General features: G+C 42.0%; 1 protein-coding gene across 1 annotated transcript in view; it reads left to right on the top strand.

Annotated features, from left to right (window-relative positions):
• The first annotated feature begins 6,627 nt into the window (after positions 1-6,627).
• The window catches only part of MAPKAPK3 (MAPK activated protein kinase 3), a 103,823-nt gene continuing 88,389 nt past the window's right edge, over positions 6,628-22,061 (top strand). Inside the window, exons 1-2 of the mRNA XM_061617878.1 lie at positions 6,628-6,849; positions 12,411-12,783. Coding sequence (XP_061473862.1) covers positions 12,559-12,783 — 225 coding nt within the window. The 5' untranslated portion in view covers positions 6,628-6,849; positions 12,411-12,558. The remainder of the gene's footprint in view (positions 6,850-12,410; positions 12,784-22,061) is intronic.

The raw sequence follows: 22,061 nt of genomic DNA on the forward strand, positions 1-22,061 counted from the left end.
AATTCTTCACCCAAATTTTTACAAATCAAATATTTGGAATCTTTCTTCTTAATATGAGTTTCTTGTAGACAAATTATATCCAATTTTAATTTTTTCAAATAATGAAACACTTTCTTTCTCTTCTGCGACGTATTGGCTCCATTTATATTCCAAGTTAGATATTTGTAATCCATCTTTAAGCATGTATTTTAAAAAGTACCTGATGCTCCCTTTAATCCATCATCTTCCTTTCCCTCTTCTGCATGTTCCTGTTGTCTTTGTTTCCCAGGAATTATATCCATGTCTTTGAGTTTGTCTTCTTCCATGTCTTTTGAAGCTTTTCTCAAGAAGTCCCTTGCTTTTTGAACAGTATTCAATCGATATTTTTGTTGTCTGAATGTAAAAATCATTCCTTCTGGAACATCCCACCTAAATTGAATTTTACATTGTTTAAGTTTTTCTGTAAAGAAAGCATATTCTTTTCTCTTGCGTAAAAGTCTAATAGGGATTTCTTTCATCACCAGTATTTCCTTGCCATCAATTTTAAAGATATTATTGAAATGTTGTTGTAATACCATATCTCTGGTCCTCTTTTTTACAAAATGCACAAGCACATCTCTTGGAATTTTTTTCATTGTTGCATATCTTGAATTGATTCTATAAACTTTATCTATTTCAAATTCCATCAGATCTTCATTCCAATCCAAAAATTTTACCAGAGCATTAACCATTTTATCTCTGATATCTTCACCTGTTTCTTCAGGAATTGCACGAAATCTCAAACAATATTCTTTATCTCTCAATTCCATCACAACGATATGATCCAAATCTTTTCCAATTCCATATTTAATATATCTGTTCTGTTCTCCAAGATTTGCACCTTTCCTTTAACTTTTTTTACCTCCTGTGTTATTTGCCCAATTGTGCCTTTAATCTCATCCACTTCTATTTTGATATGTTCTTTTATATCTTTCAATTCCATCTTCATTTTGCCAAATTCATCTTTAATTTCTTGTCTATCCTGTTTCATCTCTTGTTTGAGATCTTGTTTAAGATCACTAATCCCACCCATTATTTTCTGGAACATGTCTGGGGAGACAGCCCCTTCCTGTGCATCAGTTGAACCTCTTCGCTCCAGGGCTTTAGTTGCTTTCCTAGTTGTCATTCTTGAAAAAAAAAACCTTTAGTTTCTGCTATTAACCAATGTTCCCAAACCTAGAGGAAGTCTGTTTCTTTTTTTCCCCCAACAACAAAAGAGTTAATATTCCAGGCCTGTTAATATGATCTAGCCAGCACAGTTCTTATCTCCTGCACGTCCAGCAATGCAAAACAAGTTTGGTTCACAGCACCCAACCGTCAGTAACATACACGAACAGCAGATTCGTCCAAAGAGAATAGTCCAAAAAAAAGAAAAAGAAAATAGTCCCAGATATATTTCCTTCAAATAATCAAATCATCTTATCGGATAAGTTGCCTCTCATCCGTTTTATTCTTTATAATTCCAAATTCAAGCCAGCCTTTTGTCATTAAACTATAAATTAAGTTCTTTAAATTTTCTTTCTTCTTTAATTTTATATAAAAGGAAAAAAGTGTGACTCACCCAGGTTTCTCAATTGCTGATTCGTAAACAAGTCTCTTTTACTGTAGTAATTTAAACCCAATGATAAGATTTAGACAGAAGGAGGCTCGCTCGTTATAGAACGTTTTTAAGGAAAAAAAACATATCGCTTTTTTTCAGCACAGCTTGCTGGAAGTCCTGACTTCGTCTTCCGCTGCTAGATCAGCCTTCTTATCTCAGGGGATTCCTGATCAATTCCAGCTATCTACAGCTCAACGAAGTTCCGTGGATAATCTCTTCGGTTCACCTTTGCCTTGGAGAACATTTACACCAGTCAAAAATTCCTCTTGACTGGTTTTTAACTGAAGAAAGCTTCCTCTGAGACAGAGCTCACTCAGAGGCACCACCAGCAGAGCACTCCTTCCGGGAAGTCATGCAACGTCATGATTTGTGAAAGAAAGATTTCTATTTAATTCTGAAATTATATGTTCTACATTTCTGAGATTGGCTCATACTGGGGCTTTTCTACCATGTCCCAAATACCCTTTCCTCCTTTTTGCTATTTTTCTTTAATATAACTTCTAACATGAAGAGGAGCCCTACAAAGCTTGCTAATAAGTTTGTTAACTTTTTGGTTATAATAATTACCTTATTTCAATATTTGTTTCTATTCTAATGGTCCATCACAGCTGCAAACATTTTATAAATGTACCAATTTCACTTTAAATCTTATTTTTTGGATCTTTTTCATTGCAAAACCATGAATTATCTCCCCAAAGTCGATTTCTCTAGCAAGTTCACATTGAATAGACAAAACAGCAAAAAGCACTGGCTCCTACTATCCCTAGAATCAATATATCCAATTATTATGTTTTCTCCCTTACAAGCTGTCACTGCCTCCTACCTAGGCACAAGGAACTCTAGGACTTGCCACTCTGGCGAGTACATGTCACATAGGGAAGCACACATCCCTGTCTCTCTCAAACTACAAGTCAAACAGCACAAAATGCACTCTCTGTTCTAGAGAAGGACCTGGGCCAGCTACTCACTGTGCAGAATGCTGTTTGTTCTGCTTTGCTTTTTGATTCACTCCAGCATCTCTCATCTAGACAAGAGAGATACTGGGAAATGAATTTCCATAAATATCCTAAAGCATGATCAAGCAATTTAGTCTCAACTTTTCCCTTCATGGTAATAGGGTTACAATCTGGGCTAGGGTCTCTGTGCCCAGTAAGTCTACCCTTTCCCACTCTGTACTTGGGCCCTATATCCTCCTGATACACCCAGTGTGCGACAGCTGTGAAAAAGACAAATTCCATGCCAGGGATTTTTCCTCCAGGCTTTTGGACTATGATAATGTTGTTATGCTGTCTGTGTGCTGCCAAAACTTTTTGGGGAGTTTTATGTGTGTTTTTAATAAACTGTATGTGGTTTTGTGTGAATGTGTCTATATTATAATGTATTTTAAACTTCTATTTGTTTTTAAATATAACATAAGTCATTTGGAGATCTTTTTGTGTAACAAGCAGTTAACAAGTTTAACAAATAATATGTAAAACACACACAAAAAATACTTTTTATTGCTTGTTTTAAGCATGAGCAAAACATGTTCTTATAAAAATTGTTTTTAAATGCCTTCACTGCTTCTACCTCTCTATACGTCTAGAATGCTTAGAGCCAGAGCTGCCCCTAGGCACCGGGAAGTGGGGCAGTTGCCCTGGGCCCCGCACTTTGGGGGGGCCCTGCACTTGGCAAACTGCATATAAAAGCAGCAGCCGCGTCCTCCTCACAGCCGCATTAGCGAGCTGAGGGGAGCGTAGAAAAGAGCCAGGAGGAAGAGGTGCAGCAGCGGTCTCCTGACGGCTACGGTAGCAAGCTGAGAAGGAGAAAACCTCGCAGCAAGAAACACTAAGTGAGTCTACAACAAAGGCTGCAAAAAAGGGAGCCGCAGCCGAAAAATACAAAGCCACTGCCCCCAAAGGCTGCAAAAAAGGGAGCCGCAGCCGCAAGCTCCTAGCAGCCGAAATACAAAGCCTCTGCCGCTGCCTGGAGGAAAGGATATATAGAGAAAGAATGTGAGGGGGGCGCAACTATGCTTTTGCCTCGGGCCCCGCACATGCTAAGGGAGGGCCTGCTTAGAGCAAGGTAGAAATCAGAGAAATAAATGCATCTTTCTTAATAAACTTTAAGCTCATAGAAACATACATTTTGTACTATACTTATGGCAAACCTAATTGCCACTCCCCATCATGTGTCCAGGGTAATACTTCTGTCATATGACAGATTTCAGTGGTTATTCTCACAGAATCTCCTGTTTTGCATTCTTTTCTTGTAATTTTCTACAAAAAACTTCAGCAAAACTAAAAATATAAACAAAGGCTTCCATAACTGATATTGCTAAACTGCAGCAACTTTTGTTAGGAAGAAACAATTTGGAAGCAGATATTAGTAGACTCCACACCAGTTTTAAATTATTAATCAATAATTCTTCTCAGGTTCTCAAATAATTTGAGAAGGTTCCTGTGCCAAGAGTTGCCTTGAAACAGTTAATTCCACCAGATGCAGTTTCTCCCATTGCTGCAGCATTCCCACAGAAAAAAACACATCACCCTTTCGTCCTTTGTTGCAAAGCTGACATATATAGGGATCCTCTCACAGCTAGACATGTCAACCTTTCCTCCATCAGTGCAGTATTTTTACTTTTTATAGCTCTAACAGAATGATTCTATTAACCCAAGCTAGCACTCAACTTATATTGTAAGGGGATTCATTAGCATTTGTAATTTCTGTCTTAACCCATATAGCTGCTGATGTGCAGAATGCAAAATCCAGTCTGATCCCGAAGACACTTAATTGAATTCTTGATGGGGTTTTATGCAGCTGTCTCTCCTTAGAGTATTAAGCAACATTAACATCTGTCATATGTGATTTACTTTTCGTCTCATCTTCTCCCCACTGAAGTGGAATTATGAGTACTGGGTAAACACCCTAATATAACATACATTTATGTACATGAGACTACACATGCTATGCTTGCTGGCTCCCCTTGTTCTGATAAAAATGCACCATCATGTTTCCCTGTGAAATTAATGTGCTCACGTGCTGAACATGGTGAGTTGAGCCTCTTACTATCATGTAAAAATCTGATCAGCACTGATTGAGTTGCTGTGGAAACCATAACTTTTATATCTTCACTGGACATTTAACCCCCCAAACAAAATGTTGCACATTATTTTTGCTTAGAACTTTTATTTTATTTTTTTATTTTATTAAATTTCTATACCGCCCCATAGCCGAAGCTCTCTGGGCGGTGCACAAACTGAAACTTCCATCTACAATTAAAACACATATTTAAACAATTTTAAAACTACACCCAAATTTCAAAATTGTAAACATTTTCAGACAGACAAAAACACATAAAACTGAGAGCATGTATTTATTAATTAGTGTAACTAACCAGGTAATGGCTTGGTTAAAGATTAAAAACAATACTCCAATTAATCTCTGTTCTCCAGTGGCTTCTGCTGCATTTGGGGAGAACTTGGTTCCAGGGCAGGGGGCATGAGCATGTCTAGACAAGCAGAGGATTCAGCTGGTGTGCAGGAGGAGGTATAGAAAGAATCTCTGGGGGTATATTGATATTCTGTCATAGTGGTTGTTTGGATCAATTACTGGTTGACACAGCAGTTAATTACCTCAAATCTGACTTTCTTTTATTATTATCCAAATCTCTCCAAATGTCAGTGTTATGGAGATTTTTTTTTTAATCAGTATTTGTATACAAAAATTATGTCAGCGAGATGAACTGGTCTTAGCCATACTTGTGTTCTCTAGTCAGTGCTAAGGGCTCCACCTTTTGATATAGGCAAGACAAAGCACATCTGAGCACTGCATATGCAGGATGCCTCTCATAAATTGACAAGAGACCCCAACACATACAGGATTAGCAGCTGGTGCGTATAGGAAGGGCAGCGTTACCCAGACTGGATTGAGCCTCGGCGTTCCGCTGTAAGGATTTTAACTATTGTGCCCACGGTGTACCGCCCTTTTTCTCGCTCTTCCAAGTAAGAGGCGAAAGACCCGCTGTCGACAGTCTTAAAATCTGAAAGCCTTTCCCCCCTCCCTTTACTGTGCCACCATCTTGCTTTCCCGTCTTTTTCTTTCTTTCATCTTATTGGCCTTCGCCATCTTCGACCAACAGATGTCGCCCTGCTACTATCTCAAAACTGCACTGTAGGCAATCGTTATGCGCCGGAACCCAAATCTAAAGAATAATATTAGGTTTGTTGTAAATAGCCCGCCCTCTCTTCTTCACTGAGCAGTCTTCTGGTCCGTGAAGTCGCTGCGCAGTTGTCCTCCCCTCCCCCTTCCTCCAGTCGTTCCCCTTAAAACACAAACCCTAGAACGTGTAGATAAATACAGCGGCAGCGGACTTTGCTCTTCAGGGCATTTTCTCTCTCTCTCTCTCTCATATATGGGACTCTGTTCTCAGTGCAAATTCCGCTGCGGAACAGCTTAACCGTGAAACAAAACAGCTAGCTCCATCCCCTCAGTAGCGTGATTCACCATGACATTTCAGGGGCATTACGAGCAAGGGGAAGTTTTCTCCTACCCAGGCCCTTCTAGAGATGTGCCTTAAAAAGAAAAAGCATCACCGTGTCCGCCCTATTTTGCGCTCCTTTCTGAAAGAAGCCCCCCCACAACCCAGATTGGGCGAACGGCCACCCCAAACGGCGGGCGTCTTCACGACTCTTCGCCGTTTGCTTCAGGGACCCATTTCCGTGCGGCTGGCGTGCTCCGAGTCCGACCTGCAGTTGGTTGGCTGCATATCCGCCTTAATTTAGAACCGCCGGGCCGCACACCAAAGTCGCCCTTCACTCCTTGGCCCCCGCCATTCCCTTCAACGATGGCTAGGATAGTGAACCTTCCTCCGCTGCTCTTTCCCCCTCCCTGCGATCCATGTTCCCGCCCACCACCGCCACCGCCACGAGAAGCAACACATACACACGTCTCGTTGTTCTGCCCGCCTACTCCCGCCGTTCGCCGCCAGGTGTCCCAGAGCACGTGCTCCCCCTCCCGCACGCCCCTCCTCCCTTCCTTCCCGGCGGGTGGCCTTGGCGAGACCGGGTTGGGCCGGGCCGGGAGTCATATGAGCGGCCGCTTAAGCCTATCCTACGCGGTTGAGGAAAAGCCTTGGCTGGGCTGGAGAAGCGCTCTATGGCTGCCGGCCCTTCTTGTCCCTCCTTCCTTGCCACCCGTTTGATGGAGCAGCAACAGAGCGACCACCTGTGAGGAGCATGCGCTTAACGCAGGTAATATCCGTCCCTCGCCTCGCTCTGTTCACAACGCTTTTGTCCCGCCTTCTCTCTCTCCCTCCCCAACCCCCACTCCGCAACTGAGAAAGCCCCTTTGCTCCACTTTGTGACTTATGGTGCGTAGGGGAGATGGAGGACTACTTTTTTTCCTGGACAATGCCAGCCCAAGACATTTTGCTGCCTGAGACTAGCTAGTAAATGGCGCGCCCCCCCCTTCACTGGGTGGGCTACTTTCTGTCAGCCTAACCTACCTCTCACGGTTATGATGATGATAAAAATGGAGAGATCGCAACACTGTTTAGCTTCTGTATGGTCTGAAGGCACCAGTTTGCTGAAGTTAAGCAGGTCTGGGCAGTACCTGGATGGAAGGCTGTCTGGGAACCACATGTATGCTGCCTTGGGTTCCATGATGGAAGAAAGGTGGGGAATAAATGCAAGACCCTAAAAAGAAATAAATAATAAAAATGTATACTTTAAAAAGTACTGTGTTTATAAGCAGCTCAAAATAAGCATGTAAAATGGCCACGTGTGCATGATGCCATACATGTGCACTAGAGATGAGATCCATTTACTACTTCACTTTGAGATTAAATTTATAGAGGCTTTAGGGAAGGAGCTAAATCTTGGATACCAGCTTCAACAACTCATACTAAAAATGTTTTAAAAAATCTTGCTTTCTATTGCTGATATACCCCCATCATCTAGTTATAGAAACATTACTATTAAGACAGCAATCCTACCAATGTTTACTCAAGTAAATCCTGTTAAATTTAGTGGGGTTTACTCCCAGGTAAGTGGGGTTAGGATTGCAGCCTTAATCTCCCCCCACATTTGTTTGTTCGTCCATTCCTTCCTTCCTTCCTTCAGGTTGCTTTAAAGCAGAGAAAGAACTCAATTGATAAGAACACTGAAGTTTATGTATGTATTTGTTTATTATATTTATATCCTATCTTTCCTCCAAGGAACTCAAGGTGACATTAATGGCTGTCCCTCTCCGCATTTTATCCCCACAACAACCCTGTGAAGTAAGTTAGGCTGAGAGACAGTGACTGACCCAAGGTCACCCAGTGAGGTTGCAGTCCTAAACACACTCACTTCCTGAAGTGCTGATATAACATACCAAGCAGCTCACCCGTGGGTAGAGACAGGTCAGGGAGCAGTGCTGGCTTGACTTATCAGATGAGGGGAGCCATTTGGATTAGGTGCCAGATTGTTTGGCTTCTGCATCCTCGTGCGTGAGCATTCTAGGTGGCTGGTGGTCTGCCGTACCAGGTGGGCAGGTGGACATCTTTGCTACTTCCAATAGTTTAACCAGCTAAGACCCAAATGGGTGAGCGAATGAACAATTAGTTCCCATGCTTGTTGCCTTCCCCAATTCCTGCACATGACACATGCACGCACATGCTCTGCTGTTATCACCACTGGTGTCTTTGCCCCAGGACAGCTGCAGTTACAAATTTTCCATGGCTAGCTTTCCTGGCTTTGTCTTTGAAGGAGGGCAGATGGGGAAAGCTGCCACCTGTTCTACCACTCTTGCAATCGGGCTTCTAATCCAGCTGGTTCCTCTTGCCTCATGGTTGAGCCGGCACTGTTCCTTGACCTGTCTCTATGCACAAGTGAGCTGCTTAGTATGGTACAGCTCCTATACTGGAGTTCTTCACCTGCTGTGGAGTTGAGCGTTGCCAATTCAGACCTTGAACGGTATTGTAAGCAAATCTCCGCCATGTGAAGCAGGGCAGGTTACAACAACCTTAAAATACAATGTTAAAAACAACCAGAATCACAAAAGGGTGGGTCCTAAAAATATACATCTCAGGTGTCAAAGGCCAGGGTAAAGAAGTGTGTCTTTAGCATTTGCCTAAAGCTGTATAGTGAGGTTGCCAGATGCATCTCAGTGGGGAAGAAGTTCCACAACTTAGGGGCTGCCACAGAGAATGCCTTCTCCCATGCCACCACTCCCCGAGCTTCTGAGAGAGATGGAACTACCAAATAGGCCCCTTCTGCTGATCTCAACACCCGAGAGGCTCTGAAGGGAAGGAGATGATCTTTCAGTTATTTGGGACCTAAGTCATTTAGGGCTTTAAATACTAGTGTGAGCACCTTAAATTGAGCCCAGCAGCAAACTGGCAACCAGTGCAGCTGTTTTAAAACAGGAGTTATATGAGATCTAAAAGCAACTCCAGCCAGTAATCTGGTAGTTGCATTTTGGACCAGTTGAAGTTTTTGAGTCATCTTCAAGGGCAGCTCCACACGGAGCGCATTGCAATAATCCAGTCTAGAAGTTACCAGAGCATGGAGTACTGTGGCCAAGTCATCTCTGTTCAGAAGGGGCTGAAGCTGATGAACAAGCCGGAGCTGGAAAAAGATACTCATAGATAGGGATGTGCTAGAATTCTGCCCAATTTGGATTTGCTATCGAATTTTCCATGAATTCAATTATTCTCAAAGCTGAGGATCGGACTTTAATGTAGTGAATTTCTGCAACTACAGTATTTTTGCAAATGGACTTAAAAAATCCACCTCTAAAACATTTATAAGAATGACAATTTGTCAATATTTCCTTGCAAAATATCAGTATTTCCTTTCAAAATATCAATATTATTGATATTTTTTCAGAGCAAAAAAAACACGGATTGGTAAAAGTAGCAGCTAGCATATAAGGAACAAACTGGAATCAATGGCACTCTGTTAGGTTGACAGAATGGTTTTGAACGGGCTCCAGCCAACAGATCCCATTCCTATGCCTAGCCACTGAGGCCATCTGAGCCTACAGTGACAACAGTGGATCCAGGAATATCCCCAGGCTGCAGACTGTTCCTTCTAGGAGAGTGCAACCCTGTTCAGAACAGGCTGTCTCTCAACCACCCAGACATTAGAACTCTGATCTCATAACATCTCTGTCTTTTCAGGATCCAGCCTCAATTTATTGGCCCACATCCAGCTAATCACTGCCTCCAAGCACCGGTCCAACACTTCAACTGCCTCTCCTGATTCAGATGGAACAGAGAGATAGAGTTGGGTGTCATCTGCAGACTGATGACACCTCACTCCAAATCTCCTGATTACAGCTTCCAGCAGCTCCATATAGATGTTAAATAGTATGGGGGACAAGATGGAACCCTGCTGAATGCCACAGGACAGCTCCTATGGTGCCGAACAGTAGCCTGTCATAGCTCCTTTTTAGAAGCGACCCTTTCCCCATCAATGTGGTTGGAGATTAGGGAAAGCAGCCCCTGGGAAAACTCCGCTACCTAGAATTCTTAAAAAGACAAGGGAGCTTTTCAGGTTTTAAACCTGGCAACCATAGCTAGGCTTGAGAGAGAGGGGCCTCCTAGCCATTTGCTTGCATAGATGGACCTTCTTAGATGGACCTTCTGCCTTGGTTACAGCAGAGAGTGGGTAGATTGACCTGTTGAGTCATTTCTCCCTATAACTTGGGGATATTCTACCCCAGGTGTGGGGAACCTATAACTCCCATAATCTCTGACCGTTGGCCGTGCTGGCTGGAACTGATGGAGCTGGATCCCATCAACAACTGGAAGGCCGGTGATTCCCTACTCCTGATCTTCCCACTGTTATTAAAGACAGCTGTTTGGAGTAGCTGGGGTTATATCCTGCTTGGTTTGGCTGTGCTTCTGCAAGACAAAGCAGGAGTTCATTCCACCTTTGCATCCATCAGATGATGTTACTGTGACATCAGCTGATGGGCAGGTGGGCACGGTTTGGGGAAAATGGCCTTGTCAGCCAACTTGGATCCCCTGGCAAGCCAAGATTGGCCCATGGACCGGAGGTTCTCAACTCCTGTTGTGGAGAAAGGGTGACTTAAGTCTCTTCTGTTAGTTCCTGTTCAGTTGAATTTTTTTTTTGTTTTTAGTTCTCCAAATTTCATTAAAAGAGTGCTCCTTTATGTTGGTAGTGACCAACTTCTACACAGAGACTTCTCATGGCTATGTAATCAGAGCTCTAATTTGAAAACCTGACCCTCGTCATGGCCCTGCAATCTCCATGGGCAGAGCACTTGTAGCCATATTTAAATAAAAGATATGGATTAAAAGTAAGATTATGGGGATGCTTCCATAAAATGGGATGTAAATTGGTCTTCCTCAGCTTCCCATCCCAGCCCCAGTTTCCAGTGCCTGTTGGGATCTTAGGATGTTCTCAAGCAACATCTTCTTTAGCCAGTGTAGTACCAAAATTAAAAGCTAAAGAGTAAGTATGTAAAAGAAAAAGTAGTTCCTATGATATTATTTGGTGCTATGATGGCTGGATGTTGCCATTATTTTGCTGCCTATGCTAATCACTGCTAATCTGTGCAAGTACTGACATTGTTCTGATCTGACTTGCAGATATTGTTATTATATATATGCCCTGCCTTTCAACATTAGTCACTCAAGTTGTTAACAATAATGGCATATCAGTAGAATACAGCAGAAGGTGCCAGGTACAATGAATGATTTGGCTCACTTAATTCTCACAAACATTACTGTCTAGAAGTAATCTCATGGTGGGGTCTTGCCTTATTTCCTATTCTCATGGAGCCCATTCACCAGTTTTTAGTGCAGGCCCACTCAAGTGTCCCAAAATCAGGTGACTAAATTTTGCTGAGGTGAGCCATTGTACCAATTTAAAGCTGAAAACTAATGCTTTTTTTTTTTTGCTTTAAATACATGTACTAGTTATAGAATGCTTTCATACTTTACTAATGCTGCTTTTTACTCTAACAAAATTTAGGTTAATTTAGGGTTGCCACACTTTTTTCTGACAGGGTGCTTATGCTTTCAATAACTGCACAGTAGTCAGTAATTCAAGAGCAGCAGCATTTGTTGCAATAGGATGCAATGAAAGCTAGCACTTCACCATCACCTGTTGATTTTCTGTCTTGTACAACCATTAAAAGCACAGGCATCCTTCCAGTAAAAAAAAAAGGCATCCCTGGGTCATCCTGATTGCTGCACTCATGATGTGCCATGAGGCTACTGAGTGAATTGTTTTGCTTGTTTTCTGTAAGCCACATGTCCCATGGTACAGAATCAAGTGAGGAAGGAGTATAGATAACAGTCTATTATTCTCCTATCAATGGTTACCAGTCAGATGGCGATAAACTACAACCAGCATCAGTGTAGAGTAATCAGGTGAAAAAGAGGACAGCACACTTGCTGAAGTTTTTTGTTTTACACAACTATTAAAGGCACAAGAGCCCTATTATTTTCTTCACCTGGCCACTTTTAATTGGAGGCAACATGCTTTTGGATGACAGATACTGGAGAATAAACAATGAGAGAGTGATGTTGTACTCATGTCCTTCCTGTGGGCTTCTCAGAGACATCTGGCTAGCCACTCTGAGAAACAGGAAATAAATAGAACTTTGATCTGAGCTAGAGATGTGAAGGCCCTGGGGGAGGGGGGAAAGGAAAATTTTGAAAGGGAAAAAAACCCCTCTCCCCCTCAAATTCTTCTGTTTTTCCCCTGGGTCTTCACATTTCTAGATCTGACCTAGCAGAGCTTATGTTCATACGCATTTTATAATTAACAAAAATTTCTGTTAATGTTTTTAAAAGGTGATCCTCTAGTGGGAACTCTGGGTAATGGATCCAGGCTGCTTGAAATGTTTGTCTTGATCTACTTGATGGGATTACTCTACAGAAGAAGGTGTATTTAAGGTGGGACTGGCCACTGCTTTTTCTGAATTTGGAACGACTGCCTGCTATGGAACAAAGCAAGAGTCAGCAGGAACCCCCATCTGAGAGTCAGGAGGAAAGCAAAAGCAGCCCAAGACCTTTGTCTGGTGGAGCTGTCCCTGTCAAGGGGGAAATAAAGAAACATGCAGTCACAGATGACTACAAAATCTCTAAGCGAGTGCTGGGCCTTGGCATTAATGGCAAAGTACTAGAGTGCTTTCATAAGGTGACAGGGCAGAAATGCGCTTTAAAGGTAAGTAGATGCTATTTTTCCTTATTTGATTTGGAGGCTAAAGACAGCTGTTGTCTTTCCTGCTGAGGTCTAGATGCTCTTGAAGAATCTGAATTATAAATTATCTAAACTGTGTGTAGAGAAACCTTATGTTATTAAGGACTTTGTTGTTTCAAACCTGTAAGACTTCTCCAAGTCGTCCCTGAATTAGTGTTTTAAATTACTAATTGTAAAATTGTTTTGCTCCCTTGTGTGGGCTGAAATATTCTTCCTTCTCTTCTCCCTCCCCCAGTGAGTCAGATAATGATTTGAATACTGATGATGCTACACTGTGGTGAACCAGGAAAATGTTGCCTGAGTTTATTGAGTTTTGAGCTGCAAGAGATCTGAGATGAAAGCTCACACAATGCATTTCCGAAATCACTTTAATGTGGATTTCACATGGAGACCAATAGTATTAAGACTCAAGTACCCTAGTCTGTCAGCATCCTCTTTTATTTAATGGCATGTTCTCTTTTTATTTTATTAGAACTGAGCTTACAGACATTTTCATTGGTGCAATGTAGCTAGTGTTGCCTCAAGATTACATATTTCTTTCATACATATTTAACATTGTGGTACTTAATAAGCAAGTCATTTACACTGAAGAGATGAGTGTGCAGAGCCTACATATTATTAACCCATTCCAAGAGATTGGCAATCTATACTATACTTTAAACCACTTTTTCTTTTTGGAGAGCAATGTCACAAAGTTTGACAAAGATTTTTTTTAACTTGCCAAAAATGTTTTAAATGCATAATGATTTAAATAATTAAGTTACATTAGCTATTAAGAGAGTAAACATTCAATTGTGGTACATTTATACTTATGGGATTGATATTGATAACAAAACAGGATTGTGACTAACAGGCTAGGCCACAACCATCCAGGTGGTTAAGGATGCTGAGAATAAAATCAGTGGGTGGTGTACATTCTAGCCAAATATGACCTTGAATAAAATATATGACTATGTGGTCATATATGCATACAAGCAGGAAGTATAACTGCAGTGGTATATACTGGTTTGCTTAGATGGCTACTAGTCACAATAGCTATGTATTATCTCCAGTGTCCAAGGCAGTATGCCTCTGAATACCAATTGCTACAGATCATGAATGGGAGACTACTCATAAGTAGGAGATTTCTGTTGTGCTCATGTCCCGCTTGTAAGCTGGCCACTGTGAGAACAGAATGCTGGACTAGATGGGCCCAATAGGGCTCTTCTTGTATCTTTAGATAGCATGGAATTACATGCTTCCCTGATGTTGTCCCCAGTGTCCCATAAGCAAAGCTTTAGAGAAGTTGGGGTGGTGGGGAAGTTATGTTGGGCAGCAAAGAGAACCTACCAGCAAAGAGGCTTTTCTTTGGTGCCCAAGATGGTGCCAGTGGAGACAGCAGCTGGAGCTGCCTTGCCTAGTGCTTCTCTTTACAGTATTGGGCTAAGGGAGAATCAGACAGCTGGAGCTCTCATTGCTGCTGCTCACCCCCTCTTCTGCCTCTTGTTCCCATCCTCCTCTGATTAGAGAGTCATCAAGGAGGCATTGGGGAGGGGTCACTGGAGGGCATCTTGCCCAGGCCCCCATCAAACATGGCACTGGCCTTGCTTATTCTAAATCAATATTTACTGTACAATTCTATGCATGTTTACTTAGAAGTACTATTTTCAATGGAGCTTACTCCCTAGCAAGTGTGGTAAGGGCTGCAGCCTAAAACTGCAATCCTTTGTGCCACTTAACTGGAACTAAGCTCGACTGAATACTATGAGATATTCTTATTAGTAGACACAGAGGATTGTGGTATAAGTCACTTAAGGTTTGTCTCGGATGTAGTGGTGGGGTTGTGCTTAACACATTGCACATGCATGTTGATGCAATTAAACTTCACATCAAATTGTGTTATCTGCTTATGCTGTAGGCTGGACTTGTCAAAGCAATTTTTCTTTTGACATTTTTAGTAAAGACAACTATCTCTTAATTGTTCAGACAAATACTATTGCAGATTGGTGTAGACATGTGTAGTGTATTATTTGCCTTTTTGTACTCAGAAAAGTGAAATTGAGCCTTCAAACCTATGCTTGCTTGCTTGGAAGTAAGACCTTCTGAACACAATAGGACTCGATTTTGAGTAAACATGCAAACGGTGAGGCTGTGCACTGACATCAAATCTACATACCCTTCCTAGGAAGTAAGTCAGTGGGTTTCCTCCAACATAAACATGCATAAGAGTACCCAGCATGAGTGACATTTAAAGCATTATTTTCATCTGAATGAATGTCCTAGATCAAGAAGAGTCAGAGTGATGCCTTCAAAATGTTGGGCTACCCCTGCTCTTTATTTTTGGGCTCTTCACAAGCTCATTCAGAACAACCTTATAATTAGATATGTTGGCAAGGTTTATGTACCACTGTAATATCTAGGCTGCAATCCCCTGTAGCATATACACTTATTTGGGTGCAAGTACCATTGCTCAGTGGGGCTTAACCTCTGAGTAGACTAGCATAGGATTGCACAGTTAAGAGCCTTTCAAGCTGGAACTCTGGAGAAAGGCTGAAGCCTAGTTCTCACAAACAGATAAGGAGGTAAATCTGTACCTGAACTGTACCGCTTCAGACTGTGTGGATGGGGGGCTTGCACAGTGGAATACTGCATGCAAAATAATTCCCTGCACGTTGAAATTTTGGCATGTTGATTTGCATCAGTATGGATTGCAATGTGTTAAGTGTGTGTACAAAGCACATTACATCTGCTACACTTTTAGTGACTTGTAGTGCAATCCTCTATAATATAAAGCTTGTGGGTGGTATCACTATTTTTTGCAGCACAGAGCTGATTAGTTGCTTCCTTCTTAGCTTATTATACCCAAAACGCCGATTGCCCATACTCTTATTTGGCCCCAGTTTATTTGCAGTCAACCACAAACGTTCACACATTTATTCATGTTCTTAACTAGTTCTTGGAGATCCTTCATTGTACTAAGCAACCTTGATTCTTGCAACATTTTTCACAAGTGACACTAAGAGCTCTCTTTAGTATAAATTTTCTCAATCTTGTATGTTAGTAATGGTTGTGTTAAAAGAATATTTCTTTTAAAATGTATGTTCTAGTCAGTGTAGGTTTTTCATTCAATTTGTGTATGTGGGAAATATAAAACTTAATCTGCACATGACTTATGAAAACTGTCTTGGCATAGCAATGGTCTTGTTTTTGACCACTTAATATCTAGGATCCTTGTCTATGCATGTTGATACTGTTTCTAGTTCTGTACGAACAATAATATCTGAAGAGAAATGCGCTAGCATGACACTGATTCCAACTCAATGATGGCATCTGAAGATAATGTCAGAGGTGGGAGAGCAAATGAAAAACCTGCTCATCCATATTCTAATTGCAGCTGCTTTCCCTGTACCCATGTAAGTAGAGGTAGAGGACCTCCTGGTGGTACTGAGATTTCCTACTTATTTGCCTTCTGTTCATCTTTAGTAGGGCTTTCAGTGTTTTTTTTTTATAATAATTTTTTTATTATTCAAATTTTTATAAAAACAAATACAAATACAACAAACAATACAACAGAAAAAAAAATAAAAAGAAAAACTTGACTTCCGATTTGTTACAGATCAGCTATAAGTATATAATATATATCAAACCTGTCTCCTAGAACATACGAAATTCACTTTTTTCCAAAGTCTATCTTAATTAATCGTCAATTGTAGGGCTTTCAGTGTTGTGGCTCCTTAAATATGGGATTCTTTGCCATCTGAGATAAAGCACAATCGAACAGACTACTCTTTCAGATGCATGTTTAAGACCTTTTTATTGACCTGAGCCTGTTTTGAATGAAATATTTAATTATCACCTGCAGATCATCTTCTGGTGCTGTACTGTTATTTTAACAGTATTATTTCTGGTGCATGCACACTCCATAACCCCCCCTTCACCCTTTGGTGAGTCTACCTTTTCACTGTCATTAGCACCAGCTGTTGCTGTTCCTCGTCCTCATTATTGCTTCTACCTGTGTGCTCTCCAGGCAGAGATCAGACAATAGTAAGCAGCCAGTGGCATCTATTGCTTCACTTTCTCACCACCACTTTTGTCTGGGCCAGAGTGAGAGGTGGGTGAACAAGTAAGGGGGGCACAACAGTGAAGAGAAGGAGCAGGACTAGCAGGCTGTTATTGGTGGGCTCCCTGCTGGGGCATGAGACTGGAAGATGCCTGAGCATGTTGACCCTTGGTACTGCCCCTGCTGAAATTGATTTGGATCACAAAATGACTTGGCCAGGTATAGTAAATTTCACTGTTTAGTGACTAAAAAGAGTAGGAAGAAGAATATTATCCATTAACAAGGCATTCTGAGTCAGTAGGTAGCCTTTCTGCATGTTTTATTCACACCCTCTTGAAAGAGCTGTATGTGCAGTTACGTGGATAAGTGTTCTTTCGTGTATTGTTTTTTAAAATCTAAACCAGCCTTTCCCAACCTTTGGGTCCCCAGATGTTGCTGGACTACAATTCCCATCAGCCCCAGCCAGCATGGCCAATGGTCAGAAATGATGGGAATTGTAGTCCAGCAACATCTGGGAACCCAAACTTTGGGAAAGGCTGCCTATACAGTCACAAGAGTGGCTATATACTATAGCCAGTGTGGATTTTTCACATTCCGCAATGTTAAATTGAAAATACCCCCATACCATTCTGATCCTTCCCATAAGCTCATTTCAAAACAAAACCTTAAAAAACTTATAGTCCTGAAATCAGAAACACTTGCTTAACAACCCTCTAAATTTTCATGGTGATACACAAAACAGAGAGAACAGAGAGTTCAAAATCTAAAAAGAGGAAAAAACTCCCAGAGCCCTTTTGGACTTTTTTCTCTGAGAGTTCTCATAATCTATTGAAATTCATTAAAAATCAGCCATGTTCACAGAGTACCTGTAATCCTATGACTGACCTTGCCCATTCTCTGACCTTCATCTTCTGCAGTTTAAAAGTTAAAAAATGCCTGGCTGATTTTTAATTTAAGAAATTTTGGCTTGAACCCAATGATGTTGGGCATACTCAGTAAGAACCAACTGTCAGTGTTGTAAAAGCCAGACTCAAAGCTGCTGGGCTTAGCTAATCAGGGCCACACCCACACCAGACTTTGATTTCATGTGAGACAGTCATGGCTTCCCCCCAAGAATCCTGGGAAGTGTAGTTTGTGATGGGTGCTGACAGGAGACTCCTATTCACCTGACAGAGCTCCAGTGGCCAGACTGGTTTAACAGTCAGCCACTCTGATTGAAGGTCTGTGAGCGGAACAGGGCATCTCTTAGCAACTCTCAGCACCCTTCCCTAACTACATTTCCCAGGATTCTTTGAGAGAAGCCATGAGTGTCTAAAGTGAAATAAAGGCCTGGAGTGGATGTGGCCAGTGACAGCTTTGGTTTAAATTTGGGTGGGAGGCTACATGTGCCTGCTGTAGAATAAAAAGTTGGGGGAAACCCTGAGAAGCAATTATACTGTTCACAGTCTTTTCCTTTTGGAAAGGTAAGGGGCTTTCCCTCTGCCCAGTGCCCACCCACCCAATCCCCTCTCCCTCCGCCTACCCTCCCTGCCCCTCCCCCAGGTCAGTGTTGGACTACGACCTGGTAGACTAGGGTTCGAATCCCCACACAGCCATGAAGCTCACTGGGTGACCTTGAGCCAGTCGCTGCCTCTGAGCCTCAGAGGAACGCAATGGTAAAACAATCTCTGAATACTGGGTACCATGAAAACCTTGTTGCCATAAGTCAAGATCGACTTGAAGGCAGTCCATTTCCATTTTCAAACATGATTGCACAGAAATAAATCCCACTGAATTCAAAAAGTATGCAAATGATCGAACCCACCCTCCCTTCTCCTCCCTCCTATCCCCTCCCTCTTGTCCCTTTCCTCCTCCTTCCCCTTCCCCCTCCCCTTCCTCCTTCCCATGGTCAGTTTTACCTATCTTAAGCATGATTGCATGGGAGTAAATACCACTGAACTCTGTAAGCATGTAAACGATCAAACCTGCCCTCCCCCTTCCTTTGCCCCCTCCAATCCGCTCCTTCCCCCTCTCCACCTCCTTCATGGTCGGTGTTACCTATCCTAACCGTGATTGCATCGGAGTAAATCCTATTGAACTCAGTAAGCATGAAAATGATCAGACCTGCCTTTCCCCTCTTCCCTTCTTCCTCTTCCCCTGCCCACTCCAGCCATCCCTCCCTCCCCCCTGGTCAGTTTTACTTATCCTAAGCATGATTGCATGGGAGTAAATCCCACTGAACTCAATAAACATGCAAATGTTCAAACCTGTCCTTCTCCCCCCCTCCCCCCATCCCCTGTGGTCAGTTTCACCTATCCTAAGCATGATTTTTAATGTACTGTCTTCAAGTCGATTCCAACTTATGGCAACTCTATGAATAAGGTTTTCATGAGTCTGAGAGGCAGTGACTTGCCCAAGGTCACCCAGTGAGCTTCATGGCTAGGTGCGGATTCAAGCCCTGGTCTCCCAGGTTGTAGTCCAACTCCTTAGCCACTGAGCTCAATAAGCATGCAAATGATCAATCCATTCTCAGCAGACTTGCACAGGATCCCATTTCCTACTTCTTGGATTAAAATGCAGAGAAATTCACTAATAGGCAAAACGCCTTGCGGTTTAAGAACGTATCTTATAGCCTGTCAAAGCAGGGAAATTGGGCAGCTATAGTGAATGCACCAGGGGAGCAAGAGACCTGACCTCCTCTCTGAGATACTGTACTGCCCTACAAATTTGTCAAAATGCAAACACCATTTGGGTTGGTCTTTCACAATCCAATCCACTTCCTGTGTAGCTTGGAAGAATTTGGTAACGTGCTTCTGAGCATATGGTGAGTGGTGACAACACCGGCAATCAGCCCAAATAATAGAAAGAAGACATGCTGTGCTGATCTTGTTTTAGCAGGGGGAAGCAACAATATTAAGACAGTTGATATAGTTCAGATAGTCACTTTAAATATGTCTGATTTACTTTGCAATTTTAGTGAAGTTTCCTATAGGAAATCATTTTCTTTTGTTTCTGTTTCTGTGAATATGTGTACAGCAAAACTTTGCAAAATTTACACAAAAAAACTCCAAAAATAATTGTGGAATAATGGCACCAAGTATTTTGCAGAATAGTCTCCAGTGGACGTCAGGAGTGTCTCAATTTGCACAAGATAAAACAGTGGGAGGTGAAATATATTCTAGCACAATTCTAGGTGTGCTCTATGTTTTTAATTGACCGTGCCCACCTTGTCTTAAATGAAGTGGCTTAAACATAGCAGACTGAAAACATGCATCCTCTTTTTTCCAACAGCTAGAGTCATTGCTGAAGTAGCAACATATTGTAATCAGTCTGATTTTACATCAAACTGCAGGTCCAGATTCAACTGTTAATACACCCAAAATAGAAATAGAACATAACCTCCAATTTGAAACACAAAAGGCTGTCTTCACCATTATATGACATTGACCAATAAAAAGACTTTGAAATGAATAAAAATAAATTTGACACAGATTTCTAGGATGAATAATGAGAGAAATAAACTTTTCTAGATTAGATCCTCTGTAGAAACAGTAATAACAAAGGAAAGAAGCAAAGTAAGAAGAAAGCCAACAAACATACAAAAATATAATTCTCCATCTTTGGAGATGGCAGATGTTACCACCGCTCACCATAGGCTCAGAGGCACATGTTACTCAATTCTTCCAAGCTACACAGGAAATGGATTGGACTGTGAAAGACCAACCCAAATGGTGTTTGCATTTTGACTAATTTGTAGGGCAGTCCAATATCTCAGAGAGGAGGTCAGGTCTCCTACTCCCCTGGTGCATTCACTATAGCTGCCCAATTTCCCTGATTTGACAGGCTATAGATACGTTCTTAAACCGCAAGGCTTTTTGCCTATTAGTGAATTTAAACTTTAAAATAGTTCCCAAAGTACTATGTACGAGGCTGTTGGGAGAGAACGTTAGTTGTCCTGGATAGGCACTATACTATAGATGCTTCTGTCATTTGTGCCAATACCTGCTGCAGCTAAGTTGGTTACGTTCTGTAAAACGGTTTGCAGTTTTCCCAGGTCCATTTTTTTATTTGGAGAATTTACAATGCTAACCATGCCTACTTGGATATAAGTCCCCCTGAGTTCAATGGGGCTTACTGCAAGTTAAAGCTGCAGTCCTAAGCACAGTTTCCTGGGAGTAAGCACCACTGAATTCAGTAGGACATATTTCTGAGTAGATATGGTTTGGATTATGTTGCAATTGTGTCTAGCTATAGTGGAGAATCTTTTTTTAGCCCTAGGACCACATTCCGTTCCAGATAACCACATCCATTGCTTTGCCCACTTTTGTCTCTGGCTCCACTCACCACTGCCATGTGGCTCCTGGAAGTTGTTTCCTTTGTACAATTCCAATCAAGCAAACATCAGAGGTTTCTGTATAAACTTCAGTGCAATGCCTTCCTCCCTAATCTCTCCATTTGCCAATCATGCAAGCAAAGGGCGGCATTACAGTTCAAGGACACATTCTACCCAAGCGAAAGACCTGAGGAGGCTGTGGAGCCTCTGGTGAGAAGGAGTGTCCTGGGAAAGGGTGTGTGTCCTATGGAGACTCCCGAGGGCCAAATAAAGAGGCCTGGAGGGTTGAATTTGCCCCTTGGGCCTGAGGTTCCCCACTCGTAGCATATAGGATTGCAGCTTTATATACCAACCCTCATCTTGAAGCAGTACAGAATCCTGCAAAATACGTTTTCCAGAGACTATGGCAGGACTCAGTGGGTGGGCAGGCTTGAAATCTGTAACCAGGGACAACTGTATTCTGTAATATTTCCTCCCAATTGTTTTGAAAAGCTATTTGGCTCCAATCCAGCTAAGTTTAGTTTTGCTTAAAATACATTGAAAACAGTAGGGCAAGTTATACTTAAGAGCTGTCTTGATCTCAGTGGTATTTGAGTGTAACTAAATTTAGCTATGGTGTAGTGAGAGCCAGTGTGGTGTAGTGATTAAGGTGCTGGACTACGACCTGGGAGACCAGGGTTCGAATCCCTGCACAGCCATGAAGCTCACTGGGTGACCTTGGGCCAGTCACTGCCTCTCAGCCTCAGAGGAAGGCAATGGTAAACCCCCTCTGAATACCTCTTACCATGAAAACCTTATGCATAGGGTTGCCATAAGTCAGAATCGACTTGGAGGCAGTACATTTACATTTTAAATTTAGTTGGGATTGGGGCTATTGTCTATACACAGCTT

The sequence above is a fragment of the Rhineura floridana genome, chromosome 3, assembly GCF_030035675.1.
Source record: "Rhineura floridana isolate rRhiFlo1 chromosome 3, rRhiFlo1.hap2, whole genome shotgun sequence".
Classification (NCBI taxonomy): domain Eukaryota; kingdom Metazoa; phylum Chordata; class Lepidosauria; order Squamata; family Rhineuridae; genus Rhineura; species Rhineura floridana.